The following is a 15337-nucleotide window of genomic DNA, read 5'->3' as shown; positions in this document are numbered from 1 at the left end:
AGACCCACGCATTTTTTTAATGGAAGCCCCTTTAGTTTTTAGTGTTTAAAAATGCCTAACTTTATAATTTTACAGTTTAATTTCACTTAGGTAGATATAGACTTTTCTGATGACACACTGGAAAGTCCACGTTTTGATTTAATGGGTTATTATACTCAACCCTCCTTAAAGTGATTGTAAAGCTTTTTTTTATTTTAGTAATAAACATGTCATACTTACCTGCTCTGTGCAATGGTTATGCACAGAGCAGCCCAGATCCTTCTTTTCAGGGGCCACCTGCACTCCACCTCTTCTGCCACTGCCTGCATAGGAAGGTGCTTGGAGGGAGCTTCCCCCCGAGCCTCTTTGTCTGTGTCTATAGCTTGGCCCTTAGCCCTCGCCCTCCACTCTCTCATCACAGGATTTGATTGCCATTGGCTCCTGCTGCTATCAATCTGCCCTGTAAGGAGGTAGAGAGCAGAGCTTTCGGAAACATCACTAGATCAAGATCAGGTTGAGGTAAGTATAAGGGGGGCTGGGGGGTTCCTGTTCACAGAAGGTGGTTTTTTCACTTTAATACAGAGAATGCAATAAAAAAACCCTTAAGCCTTTAGAATGACTTTAAAGCAAAACTTCAGGACTTATCTCTTAATCAAAACTTACTTTTATCAAACTTACATTGGTTCCCTTTGGCTCAATGTAAGTATTCATATATGATATCTGTTGGGCCACTGGAGATACAGAAAATCACCATAATAGTCTGCACTCACTCTACACCACTGCCATTCAGAGAACACTTTGTAGTTCATTCAATGGACCCCCAACATTCTCTGAGCAACTCCCTGTAACCCAGGTAATGTAGGGAGCAATATGCCAATTGCCACCAGAGTACTTTACTTCAAGTGGGATGCCCTTGCTTTTCCAACCCTGTGAATCCTCCAGCCACATATCTGTGGTGCCAGCCCTGAGATCCCTCCAGCTGTTCACCTGTGGATCCAGTCTTATCCACAGGTCACCTGTGGATCCAGTCTTATCCTGGTCTTCTGTGTGAGATATGGTGACACAAGGGCTAAGCACAAGTATCTATTTAGGTACTGAAGTAGGGTTAATCCTCTAGTATCTGTGGGGAAAGTGCCTTATAGAGACAGTGCTGTTTTTTAACCTAGTGTCCTCGTTGAGTCACAGAGACATTACTCTTATAAGGCCCTGTTTGAACAGCTATATAATTGGTTCAATATCATCCTGTATTGTATGCACACCCGTTAGCCATTTTGACCCTGTTTGCATTTTTAATCCTACTCTCTATCTGTTTAGTAAGATTAAAGTCAAAGCTACCCTGTGTCTGACCATTTGGTTGGTTTCTCCTGCCTGTTACAGGCATACAATATATTGTGCCTTATAGTCAAGTCAGAGGCACATTTTGCTACCTAGCTACTGCACTTTTGCATTGGCAGTTACTGCATTTGTTTAATTTATCTTTCTCTATGAGGTTGTCAGTTTGCACTTTTGTCTGTGTTTATTTCACTTGGATGGAGGGTAAGGGTCCTCCAGTCTACTCTGAAGTCTGAGGGGTGGGGGGAGGATGTGTTCCTTCCTCCCCTGAACTGGGGAGTCTCTCTTTGGGAGAGCCCCTCATTTAATATTCAATGTTCAGCTTGTGATGGTCATAAGGAGAGGGGTCAGACAGTCCTTTTGGCTTGATGGACTAAGTTGTGCCTTGCACCTGTCAGGAGCCTTGCGTCCCGGGGGGGGGTAAGAGTAGAGTCCTACTTCTGTGAGAGGTGGAATAGAGATACAACCTTAAGGGCACTTTTTTGCATGTGTTTTTCACATTTTTTCTCACTTTTTTTTACAATTTTTGTGCGCACCACCGCAGGTTTTAAAGGGAAAAAAATCTGTGCCTTGTTGATATGTGATAGTACTAATCTACAGACCTGTTGGACATGGAGTGCAAGTTTCAGTAGGCCACAATAAGAGCCCAAAAAATTTCCCAAAATAATCCAGTCTGCACATAGTATACATATCAAAACGTATGAAAGTCTTACCTTGAACAGAAAAAGCTCTGAAAAAAATGTTTTATATTGCTCAAATTCCTTTTCAGGTCGATCGGGCTTAGGTTTTGATTTTAATTTTTTCAAATCTGTTTCCAAGTCATCATCCTAGGTAAAAAGAGAATAATTTATAATTGATTTGCATATGTTAAAGAAATGTTATATATTTTTTTTACGTCTATTAATGTTATAGTACATTGTGTAACACAAAAACTGCCTCAACAATTTGTTATATATTCTTTCAACTGGTACTGGTAAATCTCTGGATAGGAAGGGTGATATCTCGATCATCGCTGCAGCTGCAGTAATGGCTGAGGTCTCAATGTTTCCAGTCATCGATTCTGAAGCCAGTAAAAGTAACTTGAGCGGCTAAAGAGCCTCTAGATTACTTTTACAGGCAGCGGAAGGGGTTCCCATCCCCCTCCTACTGCCGCCTTTACTGGGGCTCTCCTGAGTGATCATGGAGCCCAGTAAGGATGCAACTGGTGGCATCTGGCTCCGGGCACAATATGAGAAGAACTGATGTTGTTCCTCCCACTGTGTGACATCAGAAACTGGTGATTTTGTCACTTCCAATTTAGGCTTTTTGTTTACATGCCCATTACTGGCCAGGGAAGCAACCCATGAGCCCGAACTGTGTCTGATCGGCTGCATTGGAGGCCAGAAGAGAGGTCTGGGGTCTAAAAGACCACAGATCACTCCTTAAAGAGGACTTATCACAGCCCATGCTGTCACAAGGGATGTTAAACATCTCTTGTGACAGCAATAAAGTCAATAAAATAAATAAAGAGACAGTGTAAAAATATTTTTTTTTTAATAAAAATATTGATAAAATTTTTAAAAGATTAGGCATCCTTGTTTGCTTGTGCTCGCGCACGCATCGGTCTTGCAAGCATACGTAAATGGCAATCGCACTAAACATGTGAGGTATTACCGCGAACATCAGAGTGAGAACAATAATTCTTGAGACCTCCTGTGTAACTCTAAATTGGTAACCTGTAAAGGCTTTTAAAGTGTTGCCTATGGGGATTTTTAGGTAACATAGTTTGGCGGACGCAATTATAAAGTGTGACATGTTTGGTATCTATTTACTCGATATAACATCATCTTTTTTATTTTACAAAAAAAGGCATTATTTTTTTTTTGTGCATTAAAACATTTGCGCAAATACGAGGTCCTCTGCTTAAATATTTTTTCTTTCTAGTTTTTTAGCAAAAAAAGATGTAGAAGAGGAATGTCAGAATTGGCCAGGACTGAAAGTAATTATGTTTTGTAGTTTCTGGTACATTTTTCACCTGTTTATTTATGGAAGCACTTCAATGAACTTTGTAATCCTAGGGGTAGCTAAATAACGAAAATGTTAAATAACCTTTACTTCCATGACCCTACTGGGAAGATTCCTCAATGTAAAAGCTGTGTGCCTAGTACTTCTACGTCCTGCCAAATCTGAAATGGTAGCAGGACAGTTCAGAGTTTACTGGAATATGGAAATCCGCTCACCCCAACATAATTAATCAAAGTTGGCAGGTACCAGAAATGCATGGTGCAGGATTTGAATCTACTCAACAGGGACATGAAGGCAAGCATAACTTCAACATTTACTTATCTAGTCATCTAGCTTAAGCCAGCTACGTATAGAAGTCTAAAAATACTTTACAGTGTGACACAGAATTCGTTTAAAGTATATCTGTGGTCAGAATGCACAATTATATCATAATTTCCACATTGTATTTCAGTTATTTCTAGCCTACTGCTATTATTCTAAACAATCTTGAACTCTATACTTACTTTGTGAAGATCCCCACATATTTACTTCCTTGAATTCTGTGACACGTAGTCACTATGCTCTGTGAGTAGGCACTACTGTGTCACCCATTTCACAGAGCCCACCTTCTGAATTAAAGAGGCGCTGAGAGGAGGAGTTTCAGGAGGCGGAGTCATTACAGGAACCACTGCTAGCAGGAAACAAGGTACCATGGGATATATAGTCCTTAGAAATGGAGAGTAAACAGCAGAAGAGAAGCTGCAAAGCATGCAGGGAATCAAGGATGTTGCAGAAAAAAAAGGCCAGCAGACAGTCAGCACTCACAACATGAAAGGAAAATCCAATATAAGTAAGCTTATATTTGAATAATAGATATTGTTTCTATTGCTGTCACAATGCTGATGTTATGAATAGAAAGTGTATGCTGTGATTAAAGAGTTAATTTAAAGCTGAAGTCTACGAATAATTTATTTTTTAAATTTACATTAAGCCAGCTTCATTACTTTATTATTAGGGCTGCAGGGGAATCTAAAAAATTACCAAAATCTGTGCCAATATAGGAATGCGCTTTCTTGCATGGAGATGTTGGGATGACTTCCCCTCTGGTACGGTGAAGACACTCACTCAGCCCCTCCTCCATTCAGAAAATGTGTTGTGTCCTTTTCAATGAATCAGGGGTGGACTGATCATTCGAGCACTGCCCGAGGGTCAGTAGGGGGCCCCATGAGATGCCCCTGGTACCTTTCATTGGCTTTTTCATAGGCTTTTTTGGGTGTGGGCGAGGACACAGGGGCCCCATGATCCCCTATTGCCCGGGGGCCCCATGAGTTGTAAGTCTGCCCCTGCAATGAATACTGTCACGCTTACCCCTAATGCAGGTGGTCAGAGACTATAACTGGTCTCTGTGTTCTTCATCTGCTTATGCCAGATGAGGTCTCACTAATGATTTATACAGGGTAAATTATATCTCTCTCGCTGGAGTCTATACCTCTCCTAATACAAGAAACAATTTTGCTCGCATTGCTGTATGTGGCAGGACCACCTAGCAACCAATCACCAGGTGGTTAACTTGGAAAGTTAACTCCAGCAGCTCCCGCCCTCTTTTCAGTGAAGTGTTCTGCCTCCCGCTCTCCACTCTGCTGTGTTAGTGACAGCAAGCGGTGGAGGCAATCTGACAGACGGTCCTGGGTGTCACCCCATTTGTGGTCAACACAACACCCCCCAGAGACACCGCTGACCTCAACCTATAACTAGCCTTTCCAGTAAGGTGCACATGGAAGGGCAATGCACATCACAAAGAAATCCCAGCACACTTACCAGCTGGCCTGCAAAAACAAACATATTGGCCCTGTTTTAACAATTCACATTAAAACAGAGGGATTTGTTTGCACACATTTGCAAATACAGTATTTGCGTAAACAATTTTCAGAGTCTTCAAAGTCAGAGCATCTATAGCAGTGGATAGATTAAGGGGAGGTTTGTCTGGTGGGAGCTCACCCCTCCTTAAAGAAGCCAAGCTGGCCCAGTGCAAATTTTAACAACTTCAGCCTCTGTGATGTACCTGACCGTTGCCAGGTTGAAGTGGTTATACCATGATGATGCATGCAGCTAAAAGCCTCATCTTGGTATCTTTTTTTTTTTGGCTACATAACCACTGGATCGCTTTTAAAGGGGGGGGAAGGGGGTCCCTCTGCCTCTTACTGCATTCCGGTGCCATTCCAGGCTCTCCTTTTCCTCCGGGAAGTCCAGGACTGAGGCTTACTCTAGAGATAATTGAGAACCAGAACATCCCCAATCATCTCTATGGTCTAACAAACCAGAAGTGACAAGTATTTTATTACTTCTGGTTTCGCTCAAATGTAAACAAGCCATTACTGGCTTGTGAAGGCATTTGATCGAGCTGATCTGATGCTTTTAAGGACAGGGAAGGGATCTGGGGTCCAAGAGGACCTGTCACCGCTTCAGCTATCACAAGGCATGCTGTTCATTCTTGGTCATAGCAATAAAAATGAAAAAAATTAAAATTACAGTGAAAAAAACTGTATTCAAATACATTATTTAAAAAAATGTAAAAGCTACCCATCCCACTGTGCTTGCGCACAAAGGTGAGTGACAATCACACCACACATGTGAAGTATCACCACGAACATCAGAGCAAGAAAAATAATTCTACAACCAGGCTTCCTGCGTAGCTCTAAATTGGTAATCTGTAAAGGCTTTTAAAGCAATGCCTATGGAGATTTTTAGGCACAGTAGTTTGTTGCCATTCCACAAGCATGCACAATTTTAAAGAGTGACATGTTAGGTATCTATTTACTCAGCGTAACATCATCTTTTATATTTCACCAAACAATTGGATATTACATTGTGTTTTTGTGCATTAAAATTCCATCATTTTGTTCTCTAGGGTCTCTGATTAAAAAATATATAATGTTTGGGGGTTCTAAGTCATTTTCTAGCAAAAAAAACACTGCTTTTTGCATGTAGGAGAGAAGTGTCAGAATAGGTTTGGGGCTGAAGTGGTTAAAAATAGATTATTCCTTCAGTTCTTCTTCAAGCAAAACATGAACAGAAATGTTTTACAGTCTAAAGCTACCAAGACATTGATGGGTTTATCTTCCTAATATGACAAGAAGGGCTCTACAGTGAGATAAATTCCTGGGCTCACTTTCTATTGCCCATGTTCCAGGTTTATGGACACCAACAAAGATCCTCTATTAAAGCACTTAAAGTCATATTATACAGCCTTCATACAACATGCCATTTCATTGACACAGACCTATTTTAGAAGGTACATTTGAAGCCACAAACTGAAAATGGTAAAGTATTTATTGTGGAAATATTGTTCGCCCAGCACCCTGGCTCAGCTTTGACATGTTTCACCTCCAATCATGTGCTTAATCAGAATGCTTTGGTTTGCTACTTGCTGGGTAATGTTTTAACCATCTTCGACAGGACTAAGGCACCTTGGAGAAGACCTGCTTATCAAACTGTTAATGTCCATCTGGAGCGAAGGGCTTACATTTCAAAACAGTTACTACTAATAGAGCTTGTTTGCTGGTTATTCATTTATGAACTGCTTGACATGCTTTTCTCTCTGAAGTTCAAAATAAAGGCATACTGTATTTACAATATATGGTGACAGAGGAGACCAGCGCTTCATGAAGCCTGCTTTTGTTTTAAAAGATTGGGATATAAAATGATACCCCATTTCAGGGCTGCCTTAATGCATGGGCCCAGGGTCCCCAGGTGCATGGGGGGTCCATGATCAAGAACACAGGAGCGGGGGAGAGGGCAGGTGATGTGTTAGGGGGTGCACTGGCAATTTGGTCACGTGCTCTTTAACAGGAGTAACTGCAATGTTAATACATTCAGAAGGAGCACATGCAAACTTCTGCTGGAGAGAGGTTTCAGCTTTCTCCTCCCTCCTGCAGAGGGTATAGGAGAGCTGGCACTGAGACTGAGAACTCACCTCTCAGTCTCAGTGCCACAGGGGAAGGAGGAGCTGCCTTCATTGCAGGTGGGAACAGCATCTGTGATCTGTGAGAACTAGGGAGAAGGTGCAAAGATGGGCACAACTCTCATGTATGGAGACACTGTGATGGGGAAACCTGATGTATGGGGCATGTGATGGATGGGAATACCTGATGGATCGAGACACCGTGATGGGGACAACTGATGGATGGGGACACTATGATGAGGACAACTGATGGATGGGGACACTGTGATGTTGAAAACTGATGGATGGAGACACTGTGATGGGACACCTGATGGATGGGGACACTGTGATGGTGTCACCTGGTGTAGGGGGACACTGTGATGGTGTCACATGATGGATGGGGACACCTGAAGAATGGGGACATTGTGATACGTGGACCTGATGTATGAGGACCCTGTGATGCAGACACTTGATGTATGGTGGGGGTGCAGTGATGGGGACACCTGATGTAGGCTGGAAGGGGCCCCATTACATTACTTTTCCCATGGACCCATGATGCTATTAAGATGGTGCTACCCCATTTAACTCTGTAATATAATGTAAAGGTAGAGTTTATCCAGGGTTACTTTGAGAGTGCCTGTTCCAGACCATTATTTCAATGAAAAATGATATGTGAACTTAACATACTTTATGTATGTAATTTATCTGTAAAAGCTGCCCTCATGTAGACATCCAAAAGTCCTGAGACTACTGCTGGGCTCTGCCATCTTGGATGCGATGCCAGTAGCTCCAGCAGGCGCAGATGTGTTATTCGGGTGATATTCTACATTATCATTCCACTTATCACCTCCCCGGAAACTCTGGGTCAGCACAGACAGTAATTAGACACTCCCAGGAAGAAGGCTATGATGTGCATGGAGGGAGGGGGCTATGCTAGGGAATTGAATCTTATGCATTGCCATCTTTATAGCACCATATGCCCCTGGGCAAATATTTGCACGGAGGCCTCTACCAGCCTGCATCAGGTTCCCCTATCACAATGCCCATATACATTAGCTTCCCCCATTACAGGACCAATATACTGTGCAACCCTGGCCAAACGTTTTGAGAATTACACAAATATTAATTTACCTGAAAGGAAAGAGGTGCGGTCATTATTGCTTTGCACAAAAAGGGATTCACAGCCAAGTATAATGCTATTGACAGCTTGTGGTCAATCCTCAAGAATCAGGTGAACAAAAAGACCCCCACAAATTCTGACAAACTCCAAGTATTGATTGTGCAAGAATGGGCTGCCATCAGTCAGGATGTGACCCAGAAGTTGATTGACAGCATGCCAGGGGTCTGCAAATTGCAGAGGTCTTGAAAATGAAGGGTCAACACTGCAAATATTGACTCTTTACATAAACTTAATGTAATTGTCAATAAAAGCTTTTGGCACGTATGAAATGTTTATAATTATACTTCAGTATACCATAGTAACATCTGACAAAATGATCTAAAAACATTGAAGAGGCAGTGTCACGGAGCTGGTCCTTCCTTCCTCGGCAACTTGCTGCTGCAGTGGTAACCCGAAACTTCCTGTCGGGTTACCATGGCAATGGGTCCTGTCTCCCAGGTCTCCAGACCCGCCCAGGGAACACGGCCTCGGCATGGAGACCGAGTGGTGGAGACCGACGCCGAAGGGGGGCCTCAGACCGTGGCTAAACAGCTGATAGTTCCCCAACAATTCCGGACCCAACTGCTACACCTTGCCCACGATATTCCCATTGCTGGACATCAGGGAAAGCTACGGACCTAAAAGAGGTTGGCCCAGGCCTTCTATTAGCCTGGGATGTCCCAATCGGTAGCTCGCTACTGCAGTACCTGCGATACCTGCCAGCGACATGGAAGAACGGGTGGCTTGCGGGCCCCTCTACAGCCCCTACCCATCATTGAGGAGCCGTTCCAACGAGTAGCTACTGACATTCTGGGCCCCTTAGCTTGCCCCAGCAAATCCAGAAAGCGGTACATCCTGACCATTGTGGACTATGCTACTCGTTATCCCAAAGCAGTCGCCCTGTCCAGCATCACAGCTCCCAAAGTTGCAGAAGCCATGGTTACCGTCTTCACACGAGTGGGCTTCTCTGCTGAAATCCTGTCAGATCAGGGGACTCAGTCCATGTCAGGCCTTGTTCAGTCCCTCTGGCAGACCTGTGGAGTGCGGGCCATCCGGACAACCCCCTATCACCCCCAGACCAATGGACTGTGTGAACGCTTCAACGGGACCTTGAAGGCCATGCTATGGGCCTTTGTAGACCTAGAGCCCTGCCCCACCTCCTCTTTGCCTACCAGGAGGTGCTCCAGGAATCTACCGGATTTCCCCCCTTTGAACTGCTGTATGGGTGGAAAATCCACGGCTCCCTGACCCTATTGAAGGAATACTGGGAGGGTCAACTACCAGATACCGCTGTCCCTGTGGTGCCCTATGTCTTAGATCTGTGTGAAAAGATGGGACAACTAGCCGTCCTCACAGCTGACCATCTCCAAGCAGCCCAGGCCCGGCAAAAGAAATGGTATGACCACAAAGCACGCACCCGGGAGTTTACTGAGAACCAACAGGTCCTCATGATTGTCCCAAATGCCCAGAACAAATTGCAAACCACATGGGAGGGACCCTTCCGTGTCATTAGGAAAGTGAATGACACAAACTATATTCTTGGACTAGATGATCGGGGGAGACGGCAGAAAATGGTGCATGTCAACATGATCAAGGAGTACCATGACCGAAACCCCCTTGTTATGGCCGCCTGTCCAATACCCTCTGAGGAGGAGGAAGAGGCCATACCGGACCTCCTGGAAGCAGCGCGCCATCCAACTGATGTGCACCAGGTGCCCCTGAGTCTGCAGATGAACCCAGGGCAAAAGAGGGCCATGAATGCTGTCCTGGGCCAGTGCAGTTCCACTTTTTCGGCCCGGCCTGGAAAGACCACTATCACCACTCACCATGTGGAGACCCTGGGAACCCGGCCACTCCAACAAGCCCCATATCGTGTCCCCAAAGCCGTTAAGAACACTATGAGACAGGAACTGAACGAAATGCTGGATCTGGGAATTATTCAGCCCTCCCAGAGCCCCTGGGCCTCTCCTGTTGTTCTTGTCCCCAAGAAAGATGGTAGCATCCGCTTTTGTGTTGACTACTGACGCCTCAATGACCACACGGTTAGTGCCGCCTACCCGATGCCCCGTATCGATGACCCGCTGGACCGGCTGGCTGGAGCCCGCTATGTCACTACTCTGGACTTGAGCAAGGGCTACTGGCAAATCTCCTTATCTGCAGAGGGTCGGGAGCGCTCTGCCTTCATCACCCCCTTCGGCCTGTTCGAGTTTCTCAACATGCCTTTTGGCATGAAGAATGCTCCTGCCACCTTCCAGCGCACGGTGGACCAGCTGCTGCGGGGCTGTCATTACTTTGCCTGCGCCTACCTGAATGACATCACTATTTTTAGTGAAACCTGGGAAGACCACCTCCAGCATGTGGGCTTTGTCCTGGACCGAATTGCAGGGGCCAACCTTACCATTCGTCCAGACAAGTGCCAACGGGGATGGCGGAGGTGCAATATTTAGGACACTGAGTAGGAGGGGGTAAACTGCACCCAGAATGAGCTAAAATAGAAGCCATTAGGGAATGGCCCACCCCCAGACCAAGAAACAGGTTATGGCGTTTCTGGGCACTGCTAACTATTACCGCAAATTTGTTCCTCATTTCAGCACGATTGCGAAGCCCCTCACAGATCTCACCAAGAAGGCCATGCCCCGGATGGTAACCTGGACCCCGGCCTGCCAGACCGCATTTGATCGGCTAAAGGAGGCCCTTTCCCATGACCCCGTCCTAGCAGCTCCCAACTACCAGCAAAGGTTCCTTGTGCAGAGGGACGCCTCCACTTATGGGCTGGGGGCCATCCTCAGCCAGGTAAATGAGGAGGGGGAGCAGCACTCTGTGGCCTTCCTTAGCAGAAAACTATTAGACCGGGAGGTGGCCACCATAGAGAAGGAGTGCCTGGCCATAGTGTGGGCGTTGAAGAAACTTCAACCCTATTTGTATGGCCGGGAGTTCACCATCCTCACGGACCATAACCCCCTCACCTGGCTGAATCAGGTCTCTGGGGATAATGGCCACCTCTTACGATGGAACCTGGCCTTACAACCCTACAATTTCACTATCCAATACCGACAGGGAAGCCAGCACCACAATGCAGATGGGCTGTCCCGTCAGCAAGACCCCCAGTAAATGCAGTCCACAAGTGCCTCTACGGGAACCTGTTGAGGTTCCCCTGGCGGCACTTGTAGAATGGAGGGGGAGGGGTTGTCACAGAGCTGGTCCTTTCTTCTCCATCCTCCAGGTTTGCTGCCTGCCACCCCCCACTCCTCAGCAGCCCCTCACTCTTCTGTCCCGTCCATGCTGGGACTTCTAGTCCTCTGTGTCTCTGCCACAGGCAGCCCTCAGCAGCTCCTCACCCCCCTGTCCCTGGCAGTCTGGCCCCCTGCTGAGGGAATCCACAAATAGGTCCCCTCCTCCCTTCACCCTCATGCACATCTTCCCAGGCTCCATGCCGAGGTTGTGTTCCCTGGGCGGGTCTGGAGACCTGGGAGACAGAACCCGTTGCCCTGGTAACCCAACAGGAAGTTTCGGGTTACCACTGCAGCAGCAAGTTGCCCAGCTCTGTACTTAAGAGAGAGGAAGGAAAACCCCCTTGTGTTCTCCTTGCTGCGTGTGTGAGAGAAGGCTGTGCTGAGCGCCAGCTTCTCTCATCCAACAATCCCCCATCCTCCTCCTCATCTCCCTGGCTGACCGGTCTGCTACTGGATCCTCTTCGGTGTGGGGTGAACTCTCTGCTGCCTGGAACCTCTTTCCTGCCTGGACTTACCTCTTGTTCCCTGTGAGCCTGTGGGCTGGAGATCTTCCCTGACTGGAGCTGCCTGTGTGGATTAACCCTGTGTTGCCAGTGTGGACTGTAGCCCTCTGTGTCTGGCTCCCCGCATCCAGTAAGTGGACTAACCCCATGCTGCCCAAAGGACTGAGCCCAATTCTCCCCAGGAACCCCAATTCCCACAAAACCCCCCTGCCCTTGCCTTACTGAACCCTGTGGATTACCATACCCCTGTTCCATATTGCCTTCCCAAGAAATTTACTGTGTTGCCTCCCCAATAAAAGCCCGCACATTGGGTTCCATGCAATCTGTCTCCGTGTGCTCTCTGGTTCTCTTGACAGGCAGATTTTGTGAAAATGAATATGTGTCATTCTAAAAACTTTTGATCAGGGTTGTACATCAGGTGTCCCCATCAAGGTGTCCCCATAGCAGATGTCTGCCATCACAGTGTCCCCATACATCAGATGTTCCTCATCACAGTGTCCCCATACATCAGGTGTCCCCCATCACAGTGTCCCATACATCAGGTGTCCCCAAGCATCAGATTTCTCCATCACAATGTCCCCAAACATCAGGTATCCTCATCACAATGTCCACATACATCAGAGTTACGCCCCCCTTGTACTTACAGCTACCTGCAGAGAAGTCAGCTCCTCCTTCCTCCCCCATGCTGAGACTGAGGTGAGTTCTCAGTCTAGGCGAGACTCTCTTCTGCCCCCTGCAGGAGAGAGAAAGATGAATCCTCTCTTCTACAGAAGCCAGCTTTTTTCAGCCACTCCTGTCAAAGAAGAATGTCACCAGAGGCCAAATCACCAGTGAACCCCCAATACAGTGGCCACCCCCCCTCCCTTCAAGCCCTGCCTGATCATGGGCCCTCTATGCAGCTGGGGCCCCTGGACAGTGTCCAGGCTAGCCCATTCATTAAGACAGCCCTGGTCTTTTGGAGTAATCACATTTTCTAACAAGTTCCATGGCCCATTGCTGCTTGAATTCATTTATGAAAAGGAAAACACTGCTATTAAGCATTTAAAGCATTTGATGTTTCTGTGCTTTTACCTGCAATTTTCTAAAAAAGAGGTTCTTCAGTCATTCTGCAAAAATTAAGAGTCAACAGCAACAAAAACTGTAACTTCTGTATTTTATTAGACACTCACCTGTCCAAGGACTCACCTGGGCTGGTTCCTTCACTGGTCTTTGGTCCTCGCTGCCAGCATGTTAACTGTGGGAAGCCAGCTGTGACTCCTTGCGGCTTCACAGCCGGGTGCCCAGTGCACAAGCCACGCTGCACTTTATGAATAGTACCGCACCCTTCTAGGACCTGTGACGTGTCCCAGGAGGCTGAGGGTGGGGGGGTTTGAGAACTTCCGCACAGGTTACCTAGGTACCCGCTCCCCCTCCTTCCAAGAAATGTACTAAATATCTCTGGGGGGTGGGGGGTGGGGGGTGGGAGGAAGAAGTTCCACTTTAAGTCGATGACAGGGTCTCTTTAAACCAACATAAAGTAACCCAGAGAAAAAGCATGATGATACACTCCAGACCATGAGCAGGTCCCTCTTACAATGCTAAATTCCTTTCTAAATCTCGCAATGAGAGCATTTTGGAATGCCAAATATGCTGTCTGATAAAAATCCATGTGCAGTTAGCAGGAGTTCACGTTGGACTATCTCTAAGGCTCTGTGTACACATGCAGCTGTTCCTGCCATGCCTCTGAAAAGCAATTAATTGTTGGATCACTTTTCCGAGGCGTATGAAAGGCAATGAGAAATCGTTATTTCACTTCCTTACTGTCAGGTACCTACTGACGGTAGCTCTATGGATCCACAGACCGGGATTCCCCAGGGCGTGGAGTCTAAGCCCCAGTCTGCTTGTTCACCAGAGCCCCTGATGGTGGGGATGGACTTGGAGCAGGCTGAGACCAGGTCGTGGCCCCTGGGTACACCCAGCAGTAGTAGAGGGAAACACCAGTGGCACGTAGCTGGATAAGAGCCTGATGTGAAGAGGCAGAGCAGGCCTCGGCAGTAATGGATGGATCCATGCAGGATGGATGGACGGAACACACCGTGATGCAGTAGCGGAGTCAGACAGGCCGGGTCGGTAACAGTGGAGGCAGAACAGAGCAGCAGGCAGAGGATAGTCGGGTCACAGGCCAGGTTCAGCAGCAGGCGGTCAGACAATCAGGAACAGGCAGAAGAATGGTCAAAACGAGCCAGGGGTCAGGGCAGGAGACAGTCAGCAGAAATCAGGATCAGGCTGGGTTCGGCAACAACAAGATACTTTCACAGGAACAGGATAAGCAGGGAACCAGACCATACAGCAATATGGGCATTGCAAGAGTCGGTTTAAATAGTGCGCCCTGCGCTGTCATTGGTTCCAGACGCACGTCCGTGTGCGCGAGTGCGCATGCATGGCCGTAGCTGTTGTCGCGGGCGCCTATGTCCTAGCGCCTGCACGCTTGTCCGCATCGGAATTCCGCGCATGCGCAGACCCGTGCGCCGCAGAGAAACTCGAGATCCCTGACACTTACCACCTGTTATAACCCTGTAAATGCTGTTCCACAACTACATGTATTGAACCTGGTTGCAGGGCAATTGCAGCACAGCCCCATTTGATACACTGGTAGTATGGCCTGCTGAACAAGACAGGAGTTTTTGCTGCAGTTGTGACACAAAGCATCTCAACCACAGCTTGTGTGCTCTCCTGTACACTGCCTTTGCAGCTGTGAGGGGGCAAGTTGAGGGACAGGAAAAAACGCAGCTTAACCTCAAACATCCACATTTGTACACAAAGCTTTGAATTTTTACCGGCTCCCAACTGCAAGAGTAATGGAGCCCCAACACAGGAATTGTTATTACTAGAGATGAGCGAATTATTCAAAAATTCAATTCGGCTGATTCGCCGAATTTGTGGAATAAATTTGATTCGATGCGAATTTATTCGCTGCGAATTTAACTTATAAAAAGGGTTTCTAGGCTTCAGAGAGCCTTTATATTAGTGCAGAACACTGTACCTTTAATTTAAATGCCCTTGGAGTCTGCTGGGGAAGAGAAATAATACTGTCAGTCAGTATGACATGCAGATGAGTGCCGTCGATCTTAGAATCACCGCACACTTCACTCATTTGGGCAGTCACGGGGCCAAAACCAGAGTGTGGAGCCACAGTGTGGCGGTGGAGGCAGCAGCAATGGGAGGCCAT

At 46.8% G+C, this 15337-nt stretch overlaps 1 protein-coding gene across 1 annotated transcript in view; it reads right to left on the bottom strand.

Annotated features, from left to right (window-relative positions):
• The window catches only part of AGBL1 (AGBL carboxypeptidase 1), a 924602-nt gene that overhangs the window by 666300 nt on the left and 242965 nt on the right, over positions 1–15337 (bottom strand). The window contains exon 10 of the mRNA XM_089687659.1: positions 2025–2138. Within this exon, the coding sequence (XP_089543785.1) occupies positions 2025–2138 (114 nt within the window). The remainder of the gene's footprint in view (positions 1–2024; positions 2139–15337) is intronic.

The sequence above is a fragment of the Staurois parvus genome, unplaced genomic scaffold, assembly GCF_062004578.1.
Source record: "Staurois parvus isolate SC_StPar_1 unplaced genomic scaffold, SC_StPar_1.0 ptg000432l, whole genome shotgun sequence".
NCBI classification, from domain to species: domain Eukaryota; kingdom Metazoa; phylum Chordata; class Amphibia; order Anura; family Ranidae; genus Staurois; species Staurois parvus.
This window is presented reverse-complemented; position numbering and strand designations above follow the sequence as displayed.